Raw genomic sequence first — 22,603 nt, 5'->3', positions numbered from 1 at the left:
CTGGGTTCAGAGGAGGTGGTGGAGCGATGCTTACTGCGAAGGTGTCCGCCTTCAAGATGGGAAACACTGGCACAACTACACAAATCGACATTTGATCATTTTCCAATGGGGATAAAACCAGTATTAAATACAATACAATACAAATTTAATGTTTTTCAAAAATCTAAGGTCAGTCAGATTTAACCCCAGATTCTACTATTTTATTCAGCGTCTTAATATATTTAAACCATATTTGTTATTTTAGATTTTTAGGAATGTCATAATTTCTGATTCTGATCTGTCAGCAGGTTCATCGAGGAGCAACACAAACGAGCGGCGCCTTTATAAAAAGCTATTTGCGTATTTCAGTTTGCATCATGAAGAACTCAAAGCGCGCGCATTAATGAAGAACCGCCGTCGTTCAGATTAATGGACTGCACATGAAAAACTCCAACGCTCCGCTCTTCAAACACATCCGCTTCATTAGAAATTGGAAGTGGATTCCTCCCGCAGCAGGGATGAATAAACCTGCGATTTCCATCTTTCACAGAGGGACCACAGAGATTTTCTGCTGGTCATTTCTACGTAGATGATGAAACATAAAGAAAATTTCTCTTCAAATCTATAATATGTTGGTGTCAACGAGCTAAATGTAAATAATATGAGACAAAATGAGACAAAGTCTTGAACGTGGAATTGTGCATGGCACCGAGTGTGAGCGTGTGCGCCCACTCCCTCCTGTGAATCTGTGAGTGAGTGTATTTAAATGGGCCACTGCATCTCGACTTAGATCCACTGCGAGTGCAACGTTAACACACATCAAGCATGATTAATCTCTCGCTCTCATCTACAATCAATCACGCACACACGTAGACACGCTCACGCGAGCCCGCGCGCGTGCACGTGCGCACACACGCGTACAGAGCGCAGCAGAGAAATCACAGAAATCAGCTGGTTTCCCTCCATGGCTGCCATCTATCTCCTGTTGGACAGAACCAGATCTGTCTGGGTGTTAATATTTACATAAATCATGCTTAGCCTCTTTGGACACCATGCTGATGATAGGTGTTTCTGAAAAATCAACTCAGGTGAAAAATCCTCCTACTCTGGGAACGTGTCATCGAGCAGCTAATAATGACCGGTGTCATCAATCTGCGGTGGGATCACAGAAGGACAACACACACACAGGCAAAAAACAATAGATTTTGATCTGCACACGTGAGGATTTAAGTCATGATCATTTTTGAACTGTTAAAAAAAACCCACAGGTAAATAAATGACACCTCCTTTGGCTCTTTGATGCTCACGCTTCCTCTCTTTTAACAATGATCTGTTTGGTCTAGCTTGGCTTTGAAGCCCACGGACAAAAGCCTGCTGCTCGCCTCGGCTTTGTCCCTCCCTGATGTCAGGGGCGTTGAAACAACAAACGCTCTCGCTGAGAAAACACACAAATGCCGCCGGGGCGACTCGCGCAGACACACACGACGCCGGCACCCTAGCTTCTCCGGTGAGCGTCGCGAGGCGGGCTCACCTTTCGTTTCAGGAAACGCCGGCATTAGCTTTCAACCCAAGTGGCGCCAATATTACCAGAACCGCCACCACTGTCCCAACTCTCACCTGGGATGGAGGGGGGGGAAAGGGAGGGGGGTAAGATGGGGGTGATGTGTGTGTGTGTGTGTGTGTGTGTGTGTGTGTGCGTGTGTATGGGGGGGGGGGGGCAAACGAGGATGGGTGTAACATCAAGCTGATTACATCTAACTATGCCACAGACCTAATTGGCGAGCGTGACAGTGTGCGGAGCTTGTCATCTCCAATCATTAGGCCTGTCAGAGATCCATCAGATGCTCGGCTAATTAGGAGAAAGCTAATGAAGCTGGCAAAACAGCTCCTCTTTCTAGACGGCTGGGTTCGCGCCGTCGCCGGGGCGGCAAGGGGAGGTTCGCAGGGAGCGCGAGGGGCGACGTGGACAAAAAATATCAGGCCTGTTCTTCGCAGCTGTGCGACTCTGAAGAAGCAGTAACGTCACGTTCGAGAGGAGAAACCAAAGAACACGCAAAAATCTCCAAATGGGAGCGTCTAAGAGGAAACATCAGCAACACGAAAGAGAGAGGAACAGGAAAAAAGAAAGAATGGGGTAAAAGAAAATAAAAAACAAGAAGTCTCCCACATTCCTAATCAAGGCCTATCATTTGCCGTCCTCCCCATAACTCTTGCCATCAGTACGGCGCAATCAATTTGTCATCACTCCGTGTGCCATGCAGTTCTCCTCAACCTTATAACTTGCAGCTGTGAGCTGTGAGGGAAGGGGGGAGGAGTGGAGGCTGGCGGGGAGGAGGCGAGGGAGGAACGAAGGGTAAAAATTAACAAGTCGCCAATAGTCCAAAATGGAACTCCCCCTTCGCCCGCCTCGTGTTTGCTCCCGTCCGCTCATCAAAGAAATAAGTGCGTCATTTTCTCTCGCTGGGTTCCTGCAGCCGCGCGCTCGCTCGCTCATTCCGGCTGAATAAAAGGGCTTTCAGTCATCCCGCTATGCGTCTATCCATCCATCCATCCATCCATCTATCTGTCCGCTCACCCATTCCTTTGCCCCCACCCATTGTGTCCATTAGAGCTAAAACATTTTGATCAAGTAAGGCCCTGGGCTGAGAATACACAAGAGCCTCTCTCTCTCTCTCTCTCTCTCTCTGCCAGCCTCCTGATTGACCATTAGAGCCATTGATGAATGTGGCTGTCAGAGGGCAGACAATTAAATCAAATATGAAACAAAGTCTCTCTGACGGCCTTTCTGATGGAGCAAACCATTCTTCCGCCTCACGATTAGGCTAATAGTTACATTTTTCATACCACTCTGTGTGTGTGTGTGTGTGTGTGTGTGTGTGTGTGTGTGTGTGTGTGTGTGTGTGTGTGTGTGTGTGTGTTTAAAAAGTATTGCGTTCTTTTGTTTGTGTACTACAAAGCAGTGGCAGCATGTCTTGCATGCATGCGCCACTGCACACATGTAATTATGTGTGTGTGTGTGTGTGTGTGTGTGTGTGTGTGTGTGTGTGTGTGTGAGGCTGTAGGCATTTTTGGACAGTAGAGTTAAGCAAAGTTGCAAACGTGAGCCGGTGCACAAATTTGCTAAGGTAATGTGGCTTTAAAGGTCGTGCATAAATCACTACTAATCCGCTATGAAGGGTAATGAGTGTTTCGAAGTCGCATTCGCAGCAGACACACAAAAGCTACAAAAACACTCGCATAAATCGCTTGAGCCAGAAACTCCAAAGTTTGAAAATGAACCTGAATTACGAGCGTCGTAAAGGATCTGATGAGAAAACCAAACGCCTCCCTTCCACGTAAAAATAAAAGACGGGTGCAGTTCTCCGTCCAAGTCTGAGGGATCGGGGACGCACAGCAGGAAATGGAAGCTGAGCAAAAGGGGGCGAGGGAAATTAGAAGGCGCAATTAACCAATGGCGTGAATGGCGTAAAAGTTTGCGAGGCCTGACGTTACTTGGCCACCAGACTGAGCGGAGGAAGGCGGGGGGAGGGGGGAGGGCGGGAGAAGGGAGTGATTTATTGACACTTATCAGGAATGAACAGATCAAAGGCTCGGCCAGATGACGCGAGATCAATCAGGCGTCAAATCAAAGATGGCAATTGTCCATTAAAGCTCTCTTCCAGTACATACACTCCCTCCCCAGGCTGTGAAATAATCTTTAGACTGGAAGAAAAAGTCATTCCCAGAAACCGAAGGGAATGAGACAAAGAAAACAGAGCCGAAAGTGAACAGAGTGAAAACGCAGGAAGGTAAATCTCTCTGAAATTTACACAGCAGATGCTAAATTAAAGGAAGAGGAAGTACAAACTGTAACAAGTTTTATGTGAACACTGTAGAAATATGCTGAAAGGACGGGGGCATGAAATACGCAAGAAAATAAACCAAGATCACCAAAACCAATTATTGTGTATCAAAACATGCCTGAATTCCTGTGGAAAATATGAGCACGGCCTGGAAAGTGCATTTCTGTGTGGGGTGAGATATTAGCGAATCGTTATATCGATACCGGAAGATGAAACAGAGACTGATCTTCTCAGAAGAACGTGGCCAGGAGTTCGCGTCGTCTTCTAACTTATTTGGAGGTTCAACTTAATCACGCTCCCTTAAAGAAATGGGAGCGCATCAAAGGCCTTCTCAACAATCAGCCGACCCCAGGGCTCCACCGAGCCTCTCCAGCATAGATCCTAATTCCACAGTCGATGTCTACGAGCAGAAATCAGAGCTGGGCGAGAAATGAGGGAGAGGAGAAAATGAGGAAAGGAGGCGGCGTGGAAGGAGTAAAAACAGGGGTCGAGAGATCAGCTTTTCCTACAAATGGAGGGAGGGGTCTCACCGTTGACCACAACAGTGGCTGCAAGGTGTCAGGGACGGTGTTGACCTCTGACCTTTTTAAAAACAAATGCACCTACTGCAGACTCACACCTGTGTAGTGTATGTGCCCACGCACGCACAAAAAGTTATCATAAAATAGCGAGAGTTCAGACAAAGTGTTCTACAAAAGCATAAAACCACATAAGTTGGATTTGTACTTGAAGAGCGAATGGATGAAGTGAAACAGATTGTGGTGTTATTGTACATCTGATGATAATAAACTGACAAAAAATGATTCAAAGCAAATTTTCTGATGAAGAAAAATATTTTTAGCTTTTCGCAAGAAAAACTAATCTTAAATGTCGAGCAGGAAAGTTTGAAAGTTGCGTTAAAGGGAAGTGAAGCTGTGGGAGAGTGTCCACCGACTCTTTGTCGCTCTACAAAGCACGGCAAAATGCGTTGGACCGCTATAAATGTGTCCACGCAGGTGAGGGAAATATCAACGAAAAATAACTGAATGGGGAAGTTGGGGAGGGGTGAGGGGGGGCGCACAGAGCAGGGGGGGGGGGGGGGGGGGGGGGGGGGGGGGGGGGAGAGAAATCCAGAGAGGTAAATTGTACGTGAAGCAAAGGCAGTGCGTACCTGCGGCGCGCCGCGGCGCTTGCTGCTTCCTCCGCGGCATGTCGGCTGCGGGCGCCCGGCGGGGGAGGCGCGCGTGGCCCCGCTGATCCGGGGCTGCCTGGGGGATCCGCGGAGCTTAGACGGGCGGCACACTTTCACCCCTGGGTGCGCTCCCGGGGCTCCCACATAGATCGGGGCGGAGGGCGGGCGGAGGTGGAAGGAGGGTGCGCAGTTTCCGCACACAACACGAAATCGGTGGAGGAAAAAGCGCCGGCGGATGCGACGATGGTTGAGGAAGGGGGGGGGGGGGGGGGGGGGGGGGTTGAAACCGGCGTGGCTCCCCCCGGTCGGTGCTCCCGCTGCTCTCTCCGGCGGTCCTCGCGCTCGCGCTCGCCCTCTCGCTCGCTCGCTCGCTCTCCCTCGCGCCCGCTCCGCCGTGGATGGACGCGGCGAGGAAGTGGGAACGCGGAGGACGGGGGATCCGCGGTGGGAAAAGCAGAGCGGCGAGGTCAAAAGCGCCCCGCGCCTCCGCGTGATCCTCGTTACTCGGCGGCGGCGGCTGCAACAGGCGAGCTTGACGGGATGAAACCAAATGATCACGTCAGTCAAAAGTCCGCAAACAAGGGGACAACACATCAAGAGCTGACACAACTGAAGCCCTGCGCCTCCTCTACGGTTCAACCTCTCCGCCGCTGATAGGCGTCACGTAGCTCGTAGTCTCTCGCTCCCTCCCTCTCTTTCTACCCCCCCTCCCCTCCCCTCCCCTGCCTCGCTTGCCCCCTCACTCCGTTCCAGCCCCGTTTATTCCAAGCAAGCGAGCTAATCGCCAGCGTTCGGCTGCGGTTTAGAAATGAAGTGCGTGATATTCTAGCTCCACGGCGAGAAGGCACATGGTGGCCTCACAAACACAGTATAAATGACTAATATACACGCAGGCTGGCGGCGTGATCCGAACCGGAACGCACATAGGTTACTTACTGTGCGGGTTGATCCTCCGCAGCGCTGTCCATGAGCTTTCCGCGAATCACGCGCAATTCAAAGCCAGGAGGCGCCGCTGCCGAAACGCGCCCGGAACCGTCTCAAAATCAAAATCCATTCGCTTCTGACGCGTCCCGTCGCCGGCGAGCGGAGAAAAAAAAACAGAAATAAACCACGCGCGGCTTTTGCAGTTTGTTAATTCCCAGGACCGTCAGCGGAGGTGAGGAGGGGGAGGGGGGGGGGGGGGGGGGGGGGGGGGCAGACGGAAAAAATAAGATGAAGAAGAAGAAAAGGAGGAGGAGGTGACTCGGGACTGGTCGCCCACACGCTGCCCTGCCTGGCGCTGGCGCTGGCTGCGTTATTTTGTCCGAGAGCGCTTTGGAAAAAAAATCCACTGAGGGCAAGTCACTCAGTCAGTGTGTGCGCGCGTGTGCGCGCGCGCGCGGCAGTTTGTGTCTGCGTGCGTGAATCGATGAGATACGCGCTTGATTGGGTCTCCCTTGTTGTAATAATGTACATGAGGAGGAGGAGGAGGAGGAGGAGGAGGGGACGGCTCGGGCTGCTCCCGTGCGTGCAGGCTGGCTCGAGCGCACGGATAAGCCCAGCGCCGGCGCCCACTGACAAACACTTTCTTGGCCGCCGATGGTACTTTTCTCCCGTTTTTTTCCCCCCTCTCTTCTTTGCGTGGCCTGATAGGAGCTACTTAAAACAGCCACGCAGAGTCAGACGTGTCTCCCAACACTGTGCTCCGCGCTCCTTCCTGCGCCTCAAGTGACCGAGGAGGCGCACAATCTCCACCAAGCGCTGCCAATTTCAGTGTCACTCAGTGGATTAAAGTACTTTTTTTTCTTTACAGGTAAGATCCTCCTTGGCTTAATTTAGGCGTATTCTGGCATTTTCGTTAAATACCGTTACTCCGCTGTTCTTTCACGGCGAGAAATAGTTTCTTTTTTCTTTTAGATGAAAAGTTGTTGGACTTAGTTGGTGAAGTGGATGAAAAATAGTGTCCTGTACTTTTCAGACAATCCTCGACGTGAAACGCGATGATGAGCGCAGCCTACGGGATTCTTGGAGAGGGAACGGGGCGACAAGGGAGGGCAGTGTGGGTGAGTTGCCAAAGGCAGTCTTTCTTCCTCCTCCAGTCTTCTCCTGCGCCAGATGTGGCGCGGTCGCGCTGCGTCTCTCACGCTCGTCGAACGCCCGAGAAGCAGCTTCCACCGAGGGGAGCAGATGTCCTTATCCTTCCTCCTAGACCGTGTCGATCCCGCGGCAGAGCGACGAGTCTGTCAGGTCACCGGGCTCGGTGGAAGAACGATTGGTTGATTGGTGGTGAGTCTCCGCCGATCGAGGATGTTTTCGCCCTAATCTCACCGCGACTGTGTGCGCCGCTCCACCACTGCATGCTGTTAGATCCGCCCAAGCATCTGTCCGTCTTTCCATTGGCGCATCCATCAGTGTCACACACACACACACACACACACACACACACACACACACACACACACACACACACACACACACACTCTCGTGTTCACATTCCTTGCGATACTACAACTCCCCCGCCCACCCCACAGTGTACACTCAAACATAATGCACACACACACACACACACACACACACACACACACACACACACACACACACACACACACACACACACACTTACGTGCTCGCGGACGGCGGAGAGCTTTCCTATCCATCTGACTGACTCAGTCCACTTTCCTAAAAGCACGTCAGCGAGCGCGCTGCCTTTTTGTTTGGCATTTCCACTCCGAGTGATTTTTTTTACTTCTCCAGTATCATCGCTTTATTCTTCTTCCCAAATATCTACAAGAAGAGAAAGAAGCTCTGGGTCTGGAAATATTTATTTTACATTTTGTAGCCATTTCTAAAACGCCATGAAGTGTATATCAGAGACTTCGTTGTTTTTCCCTGTAGAAAAACCTCGAACTAATTTGACTATGAATTAGTTTAATTTGTTCGTCTTTACTGAACCGGGAGCAGACACACAGGGCAAACGATCCGTGTGTCGGCAGCAAGTACGTGGGATATACATATATATCAAAATAGAAAAGTAAATGTTTTTACCATTAGATATCAATATTTTACATTTAGATTCCTTTTTTGAACTTTTGAACTTTCTGATGACATATAGACTAACTGCACTGTAGAGAGAAATGTTACATTTAGGAGAATAATCTCTCTATCTTTTGCCCTTTTCCACTAATGTTCACTGAAAGTGTCCCGAACCAGGCACATTGCGTTCTCTAATTGTGATAAAGATATACGACTGTACACCTACTTTGTAGGTCTGTGTCTGGAGAAGAGACGACGGGAGAGATTGAAGTTGCAGGGGGTTGATTTATGCAGCCGCCAAGCACATAATTGTGAAACTAAAATGTATTAGCACAGAATATTTATTTGCGGTAAAGTCGTGTAATCCTTTTACAAGCGTAAAACAAGTTCCAGTCCGAGCTACAGTTTGGTGTAAGTCTTTAAGTCTAACTGCAAAGTGAGAGTCACTCGGTGCGCACTTTTACGCACGAAGCTGAGGGTGAATGCAGCATAAACATATGCGATGTGTGAAATAAATTTAATATACTTAAGTATAAGAGCTGAGACGCACGCACACGTGCGTTTCCTTAAAAAACAGCAGTGTGAATAACAACGATTACGAAGTTACTTATTAGTTCAAAAGTTCACGAGGGCGCGAGTCTGGCTCTTCTTTCCATTCTCGAGTTTGATTTCTTCCCTGTTCATTTGCTCTAAGCGTTAGTTTAAACCTCGAGAATCGTTCTGTTTTAAAATAACGTCCGACTTTCAAAATTGTTTATTAGGTCAGTGACGTGTAACGTGTGTGTGTGTGTGTGTGTGTGTGTGTGTGCGTGGATGCGTGCCAGAAATGGAGAGGAGGCAGACGCACAGAGAGTAATGCAAAAGAAACGAAGTGAGGTGGCTCATTCATTGCTGAGGCACGCGTTGATATAAAACTTTCTACAGCGTTTTAACAATTTTGATCCGTGCTTAAAACACCCCCAAATCACCGAGCTGTGGTCACTCAGCCTTCTCCAAAGCAGGTACATCTGTGCGTCCCAGCTCCTCGAACGACCCATCTGGAATTCAGGTTATCCGTCGTTTATCCGGAAGTTCGAATATGTTTTCTGTATTGGTGATAAGAACGCTGAATTATTATTTTATGGTCCCACTGTTTATTTAACTTTCTAATTTTGTTAGAGCACAATTCAATGTGTTTGCGCGGGACACACGAACTCTTTCCTGTTTTATTTTTATGTCCACTGAGGTGCGTGTGATTTATTCATTTATTAATTAAAAATGTAATGATTACGTGACCAACGCGTGGAAACAAATAACACATTTAATTCATACGTTGCGACTCCACAGTGGGCCCGTGGGGTGGATGTTACACTGGGCTTAGGTTGCGGTGTTTTCATGAAGCTCACCGATATTAGACTAATCCTGTGTAACTCTCCAGTCCCCAGTTGGAGCTGCGCTGTTCCTGCGAACTGCTTCACTTCTTTCTAAAAATAATATGCGGGGAAATAAATCTGCGATGACACGTTGGACTTTTCTGAAGTTAAAGCGGCCTCTATAAAAGGCACTCGCTTTGGGATCTTATAACAGTGGCCGTGGGTGACTGTTGTGCGCGTTTAAGCTCCTAAATAAGATCAGCTATCGCAATATTGATTATTAGACAAGTAAACCGAACTCATCGGGTTTTCACACGTACCCACTCACCTCTGGTCCCATGCGGTTGTGTGTGTTTGCGTGTGTGTGCGGTGAAGGTAAGACGTGCTTCGCCCCCGCTTTGTGCCGCTTCTGCCTTTACGCACGGTCGCAGCCTCCTCCGCGGTCGCACGGCGCGACAGGGTTCAGGCAGCTCGCTGCACGGGGTGAGTCCACATTTTCTCGTGTCGCGTTGGTTTTTCGCGTTTGTTTGGGAAGGATCGGCCAAGATTAAAGTCGAAACCACAGTACGCGTGTACTTTTCGAAAGTTATGTGCGCGCATACTCGCGCGCGCTCCATGGTGGATATTTATCGCTTTTAAATGTGACGTTTCGGTTACGTAAATCATCTGGGTTTAATCCATTATCTCACTCGAACAATAACCGCGACTTTAAATTTCTATATTGAAACAGCGACGTGGACTTCGCCACAGTCCACAATGGGCTTCACCGAATTTCCGCTGGACGCGTCGGGTTGAGTAGAAACAGGGGGAGGTTTAGCGCACGGCTAATGTGATTTATCCCTGAGCCGCCGTGCGCTTTTTTTCCTCCTCCCTTTTCTTCATGTGCTTCTTCCACAACGACCGCTGCGGCGCGGAGAGGCGGCGTGGCGCACCGGCTTCACGGCACACTGGCTTCTAGTAGAGTGGATAAAGAGCCAAGGGGGAGGGACGGGCAGACGGGGAGGGATGAAAGGGAAAAAGAACGTCACGGTATTCTAAACTGTCCCCTAATCTGTAAACTGTGGCACAGCCCCCGACTTTTTGCACGGCAGCAAGACGCACGCGCGTGCTGATAAATAAGAGAAGTTGATCGAGCGAGTCACCAAGTCAGAGTGAACGTAACACAAAACACACGAAGAACAATAATCACTTCGTCAACTTCAAACTATTTCCGGTTACAAAAGCTATTGTTAAAACTAAAAAAACATTTTTTATGGCTGTAAGAATAATACATTTCTAAGCAACAAGTGACACTTTATCGTTTTTTTTAAAACGGTAAAACAGAGCATCTCTATGTTTAGGCAACTAGCAAAAAAAAAAAAAAAAAAGTCTGGCATCTTTGTTAAAGTTTCTTCCTCCCTGAAATTCTGTGACCCTGTTTTTGATTTGCTTCCTCTCAGCCCCAGGCCATGCCCGTGGCTGTCAGCAAAGCCCTCCCGCCTTGCCCACTACAATTTAGCGCAAACTGTTTCATTGTGTACTGTTAGGATTTTGTGCATATCCCAATGACTCCCAGGGACCGTCTCCTCCAGTCCGCTGGTGATTTTATTACCTCAAGAATACATGCATTAATAAGAAACAGGCATCAATTTGCATGGAGCGAGAAAGACCTTGAAGGAGGCCAGGGTTAGACTCTGCTCAAATAAATGTAAAAGTTACAAACTCCCACCAACAACTAGACGAGTCATTGACAAGAGGAGCTGAAAAAGATCGAGTGGATGCTCTCTGTCTCCCCCCCCCCCCTTCCATCCCTAGCGTCCTCCCTCCCTCCTGCCTCGTTGGGTGTGCTACGAGCTAGCAGGGTTGAGAGGGCAAGTGCTGACCAGCCCTCTTTCTTTCTCTGTCTGCTGTTACTAGGTCACCGCACACACACACACACACACACACACACACACACACACACACACACACACACACACACACACACACACACACACACACACACCTCTCTCCTTGCGGTCAGTGTTGCCACTAGGGAGAAGGGTAATTTAGGCCCTCCTTGATGTAGCCTATTCATCACTGTCCCGTGGTCCGCACTTCAAAATTAAAGTCTGATCTACAAAGTTAGAGTGAAATGACATAAAAATTGGCAGAGGTCACAGAAGGCCGGGTCAGTGGCAACACAAAGCCGCGTTGATAGAAGTGCAGTTTCATTTATGATTTTTCTGTATAATTTTCAGACAACAATTTCACCAATTAACAGAATAAACCCGGAGACGTCGGTGCCAGTGAAGCCGCAGAGAGAGATTTTATCTAGTAAAAGCAAATGCAATTTGCCAGTTCATGCGATATTATAAGATGCCATATCTGCTAATGTTCTTGTCCAAATTCAATTTGGAAATAGGTGAAGACCCAGCACCTCAAAGTAGAAATGAAAAACTCGATCATACAAAGAAATGACACATGATTGTCTCAATTATGGTCAGAGTAATAAAATCAAAGCACCCGGCCCTGTGCTCGTGTTATTGTCTTAATTTAATGAAAATCACGCAAACTAGATTACAAAATAAAATCACATAAACTAGCGAAAAGAAAGGTTTAAAAATATGTGGAGGTTAATCCTTCAAAATGGCCATAAATCCTGATCATGAAGGATCCAGTCGTCAACCAAAAACACATTTTTTCTGACATTATAAACGCAATAAAATGTTAAAATGTATAGATTGCGACAACAAGAGGTAGATGCAAATTATACAATATAGTCCAATGCATTTGCCAAAATTCATGCTTCCAGTCCACATGATGTGATGTTGATCATATAACTTCCAGACTCAGATGTTTATAGGAAGCGTAGGTATTTCTGAGGAAACGTTTGTGTGTAATATCTGATGCCTGTCTGATGAGTTACACTGTTTATCAGTGTGCGGTGTGATGGCACACTGCTGAGTGAGTCACTGCTTCCTCCTCGCTTTTATGTGTGTGTCTGTGTGTGCGGAAACCACGCTGACAGCTGCAGCTCATTACAGGCACTATTACTGATGGGGACTGCTGGGGGAAATTCCTTCTTCCATGGAGCAAAACTACCCTGTTTACCGCACACACACACACACACACACACACACACACACACACACACACACACACACACACACACACACACACACACACACACACACACACACACACACACACAGTCCATGCTTATTCAGAAACTGGACTTGCGATGTCTGGAGCTGAAACAAAAAAACAATTAAATATAAACATTTACCAAACATTTACTTTTGGCTGAAACATTAAAAACGCTACTTTCCATAAAAGTTGATGAAATATGTCACAGCCTTCCAGCTGCTGGAGAATAAAAGACGTATTTCACCTGCGTGTGTGAAGTATACCTGTGTACATGTAGCAGCCGGTAAAACACACACAGACACACAGGCGGCCACAGGACAAGAAAACTTAAGAGGAGATGAGATCACCGGTACACTCTAAGCCTTGCCCTGCTGGCAAACAGCAGCCTCCCTCTCTGTCTGACACACAAGCACACACACACACACGCGCACACACACACACACACACACACACACACGGTATACAGTGTCCAGTGACGGTAATGAGAGGGCTGAAAGCCAGACACACATGTGCTAGAGTCATTAGGGAAGACTTCATAGCTACACTTCAGGCCACTACACTCCATTACAGTACTTCATTGGTTACACTGCTTGAAAATAGTGGTTTCTAAAAGTCCGGTTCAGGGACCACCAGCGCTTCTTTGAGCCCCAGGGAGTTCCTCTTTAAATAAAAAAGTAGGCCAGTTACCTGCTTTTCTTTATTTACTTAAAGCGCTGCTAGGCAAATATACACACATCTCATTTTCATTATCGTGTCTGATTGCGTGACTCCACAAAGAGACATTCTGATTTTTTATAGTACACATTCAAAGTTTATAGGTAAAAGAAGCTTGGGACCAGTTGCTGGTTCAATCCACCTTGGTCCAGAAGTATTGAACTTGGTTGGGACAAAAAAAAGTAAGTGCTGACCAATGATGCTGTGGTGCCCTTGAGCAAGGTACCAAATCCCAGCTGTCCTAAGGGAGCTGCCCAGCGATTACTGATTATACTGTACAAATCTACAGAGGGTTGATTGAAATGAACAGATGCAATCAGGCTTCTGGCTTAGACGGACGCAACACCCTTTTATGTTTCAGAAAATAAGTGACATTTGTTACATCTATTGCATTAATGAAGAAAGTGACATCTCATTATTAGTTCCTCCAAACATCTAAACTTTAGTTTCTGGCATTAGAATTGTAATGAAAAATGAAATCTAAGTCACATAAAGTTATCAACTACATGTAGACTTTCACTTTACAAAGTTTACACCATAAACGTAATTGAGCACATCATCAGCATAAAGACACACTCTGGGCTATTTTTAGCCATTTTACTTGATGATAAGACTTGGGTTGTATAAAACGCAGACATATCTTAATAAAAATGGAACCATTGTCCATTGTGCTAGTTGGAAAAATACTGCCTTTAATCATTGAAACATATTTTGCTGATTTGCCGTAGCCTTGTTAGCTGTGCTATGGCCTTGAAGTTTTCTCCCTTCTGCTCTGCAAGAAAGAGGGAGTACCGGTGTGTACAGCACGGTACCATCTTTATCTAATGCACTTGGTGCAAGAAATATTTTCTCATGTATTGTGTGACTTTGCATCTCCCTGGGTGGAAACAAACTATTTTATGAGCTGTACTCTTTTCTTTTCTTCAGCGAGAGGAAGTTGCCTACATTAGCTGCGTACTGCTCACTCCTTGCAAGCAAAATCCTGAAGAACTGATTGTGTCCCTTTTATTTAAGATTTACAAAGGGAACTCACAATTTCCCTAACAGTGCTCTTGTCACCTGCATTTATATATCTTCTAAAGCAATACAGTGTTTTTATTAATTAGCCCCAACGTGGAGATCCCATGGCCTTTGTCAGCTGTACCCTCTTCCCTTTAACCACACCGCTAAAAACACTGCGCAGACAGAGAAATACAGACAGTATCATGACAAGCATGAAAAGGGAAAATCAGACTACATGAGAGGAACTTTGGAGAAAGAAGGAAGTCGAGCTGAAGACAAGGGGATGAGTCATCCTACCATGTCTGACTGAAGGCACAATTAAAGCAGATAGAACATCTAGTGCTACTCCTGATTTAAAATACCCTGTATGTGATATTAGTGAACCGATGGCTGATTAGTCTGTTGGTTGTTTAAGGCTGTTTTCACAGTTTTGCTAAACTACTATATGTGTACGTCTAAATAATGATGTAGTAAATTTCCATCACAAAAAACATGGTTATTATTGGGATGAATGAAAAAACAGGGTGGTTGTTTTTTTTCTTTCATTCCAATAATAACCATGTTTTGCTGGATCAGTTTACAGTAGTTTGTTTAGCAACACTCAGCAAGACAATACCCCCACCCCCCTCCCCTCCCATTAGATGATTCATAAAGTACACTCTGATCCACTAATATGAGTTCAAATTACCTTATGTTAAAGCCAAATATTAATAAGAATAATAGAAAAATCAAATATATTTATAATGACCTCTGTTATGAAATACACTTTGGTCTCTTTTCAGTCTTTCTTGCCAATAAATCCGTATTTTAGTAACAGTGTTTTTGCATATTAAATCACTACCTAACCAACGACCTTTGCACAAACATGAATGCATGTTTTGCCAGACATTAAAGTGTCAGTGATCATAAAAAAAGGAAGAAAGGCAGACCCTGTGATGGAGTGGTGGCTCGTCCAGGGTGAACCCGCCTCTCACCCAGATGACAGCTGGGATGGGCTCCAGCATACCCACAACTTTTACAAGGACAAAGTAGTTCAGCAGATGAGTGAGTGATAAAACGGCACATGGGTGTCTGTGTGAGAATGAGTCATAGGTCACGTCGTAAAATAAATTAATTATATATACACACATGTCGGCCATTTCAACATAAAACAGTGCGCGCGCGCACACACACACACACAAAATCTTTCTCTGCCAAAATATCCAGTCATGCGTTACAACTGCCAGATAATTTGATGAGACAACGTTCGGTAAATGTTTGGGAAGTTTCTGGTTTGTTTACTTCACTCTCAGCATGTTTAATAACTCATTAAACAAAACTATAATCTTTTTCTAACACACTTCTGTGGCCCCACAACACACGACTCTGGAACCGCACTTGGGTCGATGTGTGACGATTCAATATGTTGGGAAAAGGTGGGAAGAAAGGGTTGTGCTTTCCTCCTCCATCTCACAAAGACTCACCTACGTTACTGAACCTATTGCGATCATTGTGTAATCATTATATCATAAATAAAATGTGCCACTTCACATAACCGTTGTATAGAGCTACTTGCAGAAATAACCAACAGATGCTAAAAGTTCCCTTGAACTCAGGAGTGATTCTCACAAAACATCAGCAGCCAGTGGTTTTTATAAGCTTAACACATGAACAAGCTCTGACTCCGTCTGGCCTGAAGTGGGGCATTGTCCATATTCCTGGTTTGAGGTCGCTCTGTAAAGGAAACGCCGTCACTGCGTCTTTAATTGCACAGGAAAGCTGCGAGATCGCACGACTACAGGAAGCGCGGGTCAGAGTTTAACCAGTCGGCCTGTGAGCTGCTGGTGCTTGTTTACAGCTGGCACTTGGATTACGCAGCCACTTCCCTTTGTTCTTTTAAAAAAAACATGAGGTTTCATGAGGTTTCCAACCTGTTCTTACGTCTAAGCACTTGCGCTGCATTGTTAGATCTCTGCAAGAACAGTTGTTGAGCCAGTAGAAGCGGTGTTGGAGCCTTGCACATCGTTACAAGCCGCAGCTTTACTTTAACATGCAGCCCACCCAAGGTCCCACTTCGTCTGCTGAATGTAACCCCATATTTCATAAACAGATGTAGGGCTTTGCCAGAATAAGGAAACATATTGGCCTCCTTCTCCTGTCCCAGTGGCCAAGACTGATATCCATTTAATTCAGATACATTTCTCTATATACAGTACATTCTTAGGAAATGGCAATAATATCTTTACACAACAGACTGTTGCACCAAATCTCTATAGTTCTACAGAGGGTTAGATGGTTCAAGTGATTATGAACAAACCCATTAGTTTCGAACATATTGAGTTTCAGTATTACACAGTGTTATTATGATATTACTGGCTATACACAAATAGAGCGCCGTGTCAGAGAAACACTCAGGAGTCAAACGCGGTTCATTTCAGGATGTATAGCACATGCGTGGGAGCCACTCCGCACTGAAAGCTCAAGTGGATACAAATCACGGGCCGATACTCTTGTCATGTCAGCCCAAAGCCACTTCAGCTGTGCCTGGTGTTTATCTTACGGTGACATTCTCCCTGTGTGTTATGCTGAAGCCTCCTTCCTCCACCCACTTCCACCCCGATGCTGCCTTGTAAAAAGATACCTGCTAAATGGAGAAGAGAGACGGATGAACTTAATGGCGGTGGAGGGATGCGCCGAAAAGGGAGGCTGAGCGGGCGAGAGGGGGTGGGGGGGGGGGTATATGTCCTCTGTGACAATGCTGATGCAATGATGATCCCGCTTATGGGAAACCCGTGACACGAGGAATGTTTGATACTGCACAGATGTATTAACTCGTCTGTGTGCGTGAGGAACAAGCTGAGTGTGTATGAAGGTTATGGAGTCTATTATTATTTTTATAGATTTTATAGAAAACCTTCAATTACTAATAACCATGCAACATATGTCAATGTTATGTCATGAATGATAATGTATATACATAGAAAATAGAAAGGAGCACTGTCAGTAAAAACAGGCTTTTGTCTTGTACTATACACACCTCAGCATTTTGATCCATCATTAAGACTTGTGTCCACGCCTCATCACTCACAGCGGATGCGATACTGTGCTAAGTGCGGTGCAGCCGAAGGTGCGACGGCCGTGGATTCCAGGGCGCCCTTAGGCAAGCGCAAAGATGCTAGCGGACGTGACACGCGGCATCTGCTCCACGCCCGTCTGAATTAGCGTCTCACCGCTGGGCTGAGACACTGTGCCCCACCTCGGGGGAGGTGAGAGGAGAGGTCAAAATCGCTCAAATGATTTCCCACTTTTGCGGAGAAGAGGAGTCGTGGCTTTAGGATATTTGGTGACACGGAGGATTTTCTTCACGCGTCCCCCGCGCGTCTCGAACGGTGGAATGTGGCTTTTCGTCGGCGGTACTGGTGACTGATGGCTGATGGAATAGGAAGCGGCGTCCGCGACATTAAACGAATGCTGACCAGCAGATCACCATGAAGAGTTCTCCGAAGCTCTCAGACGTTGGCAGACGTGTTCTGTCTGTTGCGTAAAGAGCCTCGGCCTCATGTGTGGGTAGTCCAGGGGAGTTTGTAAAAGCTTTGCCTGTGAAGTGTCAAACTCCCAGAGAGAGGATCAAGTGCTAAGCTGGGGAATCAGGAGCTCATTGCCTTGTGTGTGTGTGTGTGTGTGTGTGTGTGTGTGTGTGTGTGTGTGTGTGTGTGTGTGTGTGTGTGTGTGTGTGTGTGTGTGTGTGTGTGTGTGGTTTTAGGGATTGAGGAAGTGATATATCCCTTTATCTGTTACTGAGGATGACCACAAGCCTGACCGGTGTTGGCTTCGCAAGGCTAAATCCACATCCTCAAAGGACGGCTCCGTTGGGGGGGGTTGTAGTGTGCAAAGGTGCATCAGAGAGCAAGGTCTCCTCAGGGGGAAGCAGAAAGTCAAAGGTCAAACACACATGGGGGGTGAGTGAGCAACCCAGCAAGCGGAACAGAAACCTTCTGCACTCAAGAAAAACACAGCAAAGACACTGGCCTGTGTGTGTGTGTGTGTGTGTGTGTGTGTGTGTGTGTGTGTGTGTGTGTGTGTGTGTGTGTGTGTGTGTGTGTGTGTGTGAGTGAGCAAGTAAGAATGTGCGCCAGAGAAAATAAAAGAAAGATACAATAATAATAAAATCTTACTATTTGCACAGACAGATGAGATTATGTTTGTATGTAAACAGTGCAGTTTGGAGTGAAAGAAACATATACAGTTTATGTGTTAGGGGAAAATGTTGACGAGTGGTTTAGTAACATTTACTTTTTTTTTTTTTTACATTTTACAGCAACATTTTCTGACAGAAAAGTATAATGATAAAAACTTTATTATTGAATACTGTAAATATATATTGTACATATGGGCTTATCATGAGTGAAAAGGTTTGACACCTTGTGCAATATGAAATTATTAATTATTATAAATTAAAACTTAAAAAACTAAATATTACCTTTACATCAAAATGAAACTAATCTATAACTTTTGTTTTGTTTTTCATTTCAAAATATGTCGCCTAAAAATAATGAAATAAAAATATTAAGAATGAATGAATACTTTCTTCTGTATATTTACTGAAATACAATTCAAACGTATTGACTGTGATTTAATTTATATTTCAACACCCTGGAAGACAATAGTGTGCTGCTCATAAAAGGCACAGACGCAGTCATCAGCCTCCTCCATGATGGTCAGTCCTCATGTCCACACTTGATCTGCTTCTGTGTGTTTGTTACTTTGATGCTTTACAGAATCAAAACGACACCAGCTCCTCGCACCATTTACACCACTAATCTTGGTCATGGGAGAAGCTAATGTGTTAATACCTCACCATGGTTACCATAAAGTCCATCTCTAAAACCTGCCTCGACCTTCTCTTCACTCTGGTTTCAGCTTAATGAACGCTCGCGCCGTCAACCTGCGCTTTCGTGAAACAGCCATGACTCTAATTTACCGTTGGAACAAGATGACATGAGATTTCTCTCTGCAGGAAAATCAGGATGTAGTGTTGATGTGATTTTAGCGCTCCATACCTATTAAAGTGTGGTTTATGGTGTTGTAGCAGGAAGCAGCACATGTCAGGCAGGAGGTGGTGGTGGTGGTGGGGGGGGGGGGGGGGGGGGGGGGGGGGGGGGGGACTTACCTGACAGCACAGGGGGAAATGTGTTAAAAGCCAAACCGTGTTTGTCGTCATGTTTTCACAGCTACTATCTAAACTACAACAAAAGTCAGTGTTAGGAAGAGGACAAACCAAAGGATGACTCAGATTGGTGCTTCGTGGTCACAATCCTGTCTCTGTGGTGTGTGCGTGTGTCTGTGTGCATCTGTGCACATGTGTGTGTGTGTGTTTTTTTCCCCCCAGGTTAATGCGAGATCGTTGATTATGGCCTGGTGCATTTGAACGTGATTGGAGCCAACTATCTATGCAGGCATGAGAGACACAGGCACATCCTGGACAAAGCAAGCACATCAAAGCTAAGTGGCCAAGCAGAAGCATTCATCCATCTTTTCTCATCTCTGTCTGAGTCATACACACACGTCCGCATCCTCCCTCCCTCCCTCTCTCTCTCTCTCTCTCTCTCTCTCTCTCTCTCTCTCACACACACAACACACTCACTCACTCACTCACTCACTCACTCACTCACTCACTCACTCACTCACTCACACATCAGTTATATCTTTTAGGCTGGAGAGGAGAGGGGGCTGTTGGCAGTAGAAGGGCTTGACAGGAGAAGAAAGGAAGTACACAGGAAGTACATTAGTTATCACTCCCATGTCTCCTCCACCTTTTCACTTCTTATCACCACTCCACGTCTCAGGCCGCTTCTCCTTCCCATCCCTCCCTTACCCCCCCCCCCCCCCCCCCCCCCCCCCCCCCCCGTTTCTCGTTCTGTGTCTTTCTTCCTCGCATACACGCCTCTAAAAATGACTTCCGTGCTCCACTTTAGTGTCGGGCCCTGGGATCTAGATGACACTTGGCAAGCCGCATAAGCCGCAAGACAACTGGATGAAATATTTAAATGAAAGACGGCAGGGGTAGGAGAGGTGAAGACAGAGGAAGGGGAGAAGGGGCAGAATGCAGGAAGACGGAGGGGACGAGGACGAGGGAAGGACAGAGTGTGACGCTCAGATGTGGAGCAGAATGTGAGGGATTTCTTTTCTCGGCCAAAGAGAGGGCCATGTGACACGACGCGTGGATGAATCAGCTTTCATCTACAGTACGGTACGAAACCGCCTGAAGAGACGTAGACCAGTGTGAGATCACGTTGCTTTATCTTGGAACCATCAGCAAGTCTCAGTAAAGAGTCTCGGCGCTTTGGGTTTATTGCCAGCTTCACTCCTCGGAGGCTGATAATGAATCGACATCGCGGGCAAAAGCATCTGACGTTGTTGGAGTGATGCTGGTACTTCCGTCAGGTTAATTAGGTTCTGTCATTTTTGTCAACTAAAATTCATATTAGCAGCCTGTTGTAAGTATGAGTGTTACTATGGCAACGTGTTCTAAAGCGTGCTGACACCATAGCTGCTTGTTAACTATATAGGATGTATATAATTAGCTGACTACAACAAACTTATGTGTACAAAACTTTTTTAAAGTAGCTGAGGCTGATGGGAATTTATGAGCTACCATAAGTCAATACTTTCACCTAAAATGTATATTTCATGCAAATACATTTTTGTATGTAAGGTAATGGCTGCCAGAGTAAACTATTTTAACACAATGACACTATGTTATTAAGTCTTTAGCTGTTCCAACATTAAAAAAAGGTTTTGTGTGTTATTTTGTATTTGACAAGCAACACTTGACTTCACTTAACAGAGGAAGCAGTGACCTCAGGTAAAACAGGACCAAACCCCAATGTTGTCTTGTCCTAATCTTAAAAGGCAGGTTCACAGGTTCAGTAGCTTCCTTCTAGTTGTAGTGTCCAGAGAACATCTCATTGAATGGTGTTAAACCATTAATTTTGATATATTTAAGCATAACTTTGGCTGAGCTAATAGTGATTCGGTTCAGACGATCTCATCTTGCACCGCGGAGCCAAACTTGAGTCTCTTTGTTGACACCCTGCGACCCAAACACCATCTTGCAACTATTAATAAATATGCTACTTTTTTAATTCATCCAGTTTTTATCTTCCAGACCCGATCAACAATGCAACAGTTGAACTGCAAAGGAACATGAATGCTACTAATATTCTAGCACCTTAAAATAATACTAAAAATTTAAGAATAATGAAAGATAAATACCAAAGTGATCGGTTTCACCTTAACTCACATAAAAATCCACTGTCACTGTCACTATGTTTTTTTTTTTTTCACACACATATAAACCATATAAACCGTCTTGATTTTTCTTCTCTTCATTCTGGTTTCGATGAATGCTCATTTAAGGTTCATGATTCTTCATCTGCGTGTGTGCGTGTCGTCGTGATAATGCATAATTATTGTGTACTGTGCATCTCATTGCCCGCCTGCATGGGTTTGCATCATTGATTCAGATGATTTCCATCACAGATGCTGTAACTGAACTATGTTTATTACAAAGCTCTGCATTCTGTTTGCAGAATAAAATGTAGACAATTTATATCAAATAAATTCAATAAAAATGAAGAGTCCTAAGTTATAAAAGTGTGTGATGTCCTTTATATTTCTATGCTGCACTGCACATTATATGATGAAAACTGCTGTTAAGTTGCTCAAATAAAATGTATGAATCTCAAATTTATTATAATGAAAAGTTAAATAACATGCTGATACAACAAAACATCAGGGCTTGTGAGGTTTTAGACTTCACGTGAGCAGGCTGAAAGACATACACAAAGCAAGCTGAAGTACAGTATGCATCCATACCAACAGTGTGAAGTTATTGTAGCTGAAAATGGAGGAATCACCTCCTTCTTTATTCTCATCACAGATTCTGCATACAGAAATATTTCCATCCAGTAGTTCAGAAGAAAGTATTAGTTCAAATAAACATTCAGTTTCCTCGTGCCGGACCTTGTGAATAAATGGAGGAGAGAAGGAAGAGAGGAGTTTTCTCCTGCTCTGATTGGGTGCAGATGTGAGCTCCGGTCTGGGTTTGGTTAAATTCCCGCTGCCAGGAATATTCGCTACAATTCAATAAATAGAGCTGTTAGAAGCGAGGCATTTCCTTGTCACCATGTCAAGGTTACAGAGCGGATGTTTCACATTGGGTGTTTTCCCTCTGCCTACGGTCTATTCAATACTCAGCGTATAGAGCCGGCTCACTGTAAAACACAGAGACCCAGGAGCGCTGCTGGTGAAATGCACACCCAGATTCAAAATTTAAATTTAAGGTACAGGGGTTTGTGGGGTGATGCATGGACACGGTGGGAGACTCTACATGCAGTATATGAAAGTTTTGGGTATTATACAAAAATATTCCGGAGGAGGAA

General features: G+C 45.7%; 1 protein-coding gene and 1 long non-coding RNA gene across 4 annotated transcripts in view; one reads left to right on the top strand and one right to left on the bottom strand.

The window, feature by feature from the left end:
* Nucleotides 1-6,124, bottom strand: part of tshz3b (teashirt zinc finger homeobox 3b) — a 31,928-nt gene extending 25,804 nt beyond the window's left edge. Inside the window, exons 1-2 of the mRNA XM_029145500.3 lie at nt 5,929-6,124; nt 4,972-5,523 (exon numbers count right to left, since the gene is read on the bottom strand). Of these exons, the coding sequence (XP_029001333.1) occupies nt 4,972-5,011 (40 nt within the window). The 5' untranslated portion in view covers nt 5,012-5,523; nt 5,929-6,124. The remainder of the gene's footprint in view (nt 1-4,971; nt 5,524-5,928) is intronic.
* The window catches only part of LOC121202103 (uncharacterized), a 128,102-nt gene extending 106,287 nt beyond the window's left edge, over nt 1-21,815 (top strand). For 2 of the 3 annotated variants that reach the window (XR_008694144.1, XR_008694145.1), the window contains exon 3: nt 6,950-21,815. This is a non-coding gene — a long non-coding RNA (uncharacterized LOC121202103). Of the gene's footprint in view, nt 1-6,235; nt 6,785-6,949 lie in introns of those variants that run through there. The other variant, XR_008694143.1, reaches the window with a different exon arrangement.
* The last annotated feature ends 788 nt before the right edge of the window (nt 21,816-22,603 follow it).

The sequence above is a fragment of the Betta splendens genome, chromosome 3 (genome assembly GCF_900634795.4).
Source record: "Betta splendens chromosome 3, fBetSpl5.4, whole genome shotgun sequence".
In the NCBI taxonomy this organism is placed as follows: Eukaryota; Metazoa; Chordata; class Actinopteri; order Anabantiformes; family Osphronemidae; genus Betta; species Betta splendens.
This window is presented reverse-complemented; position numbering and strand designations above follow the sequence as displayed.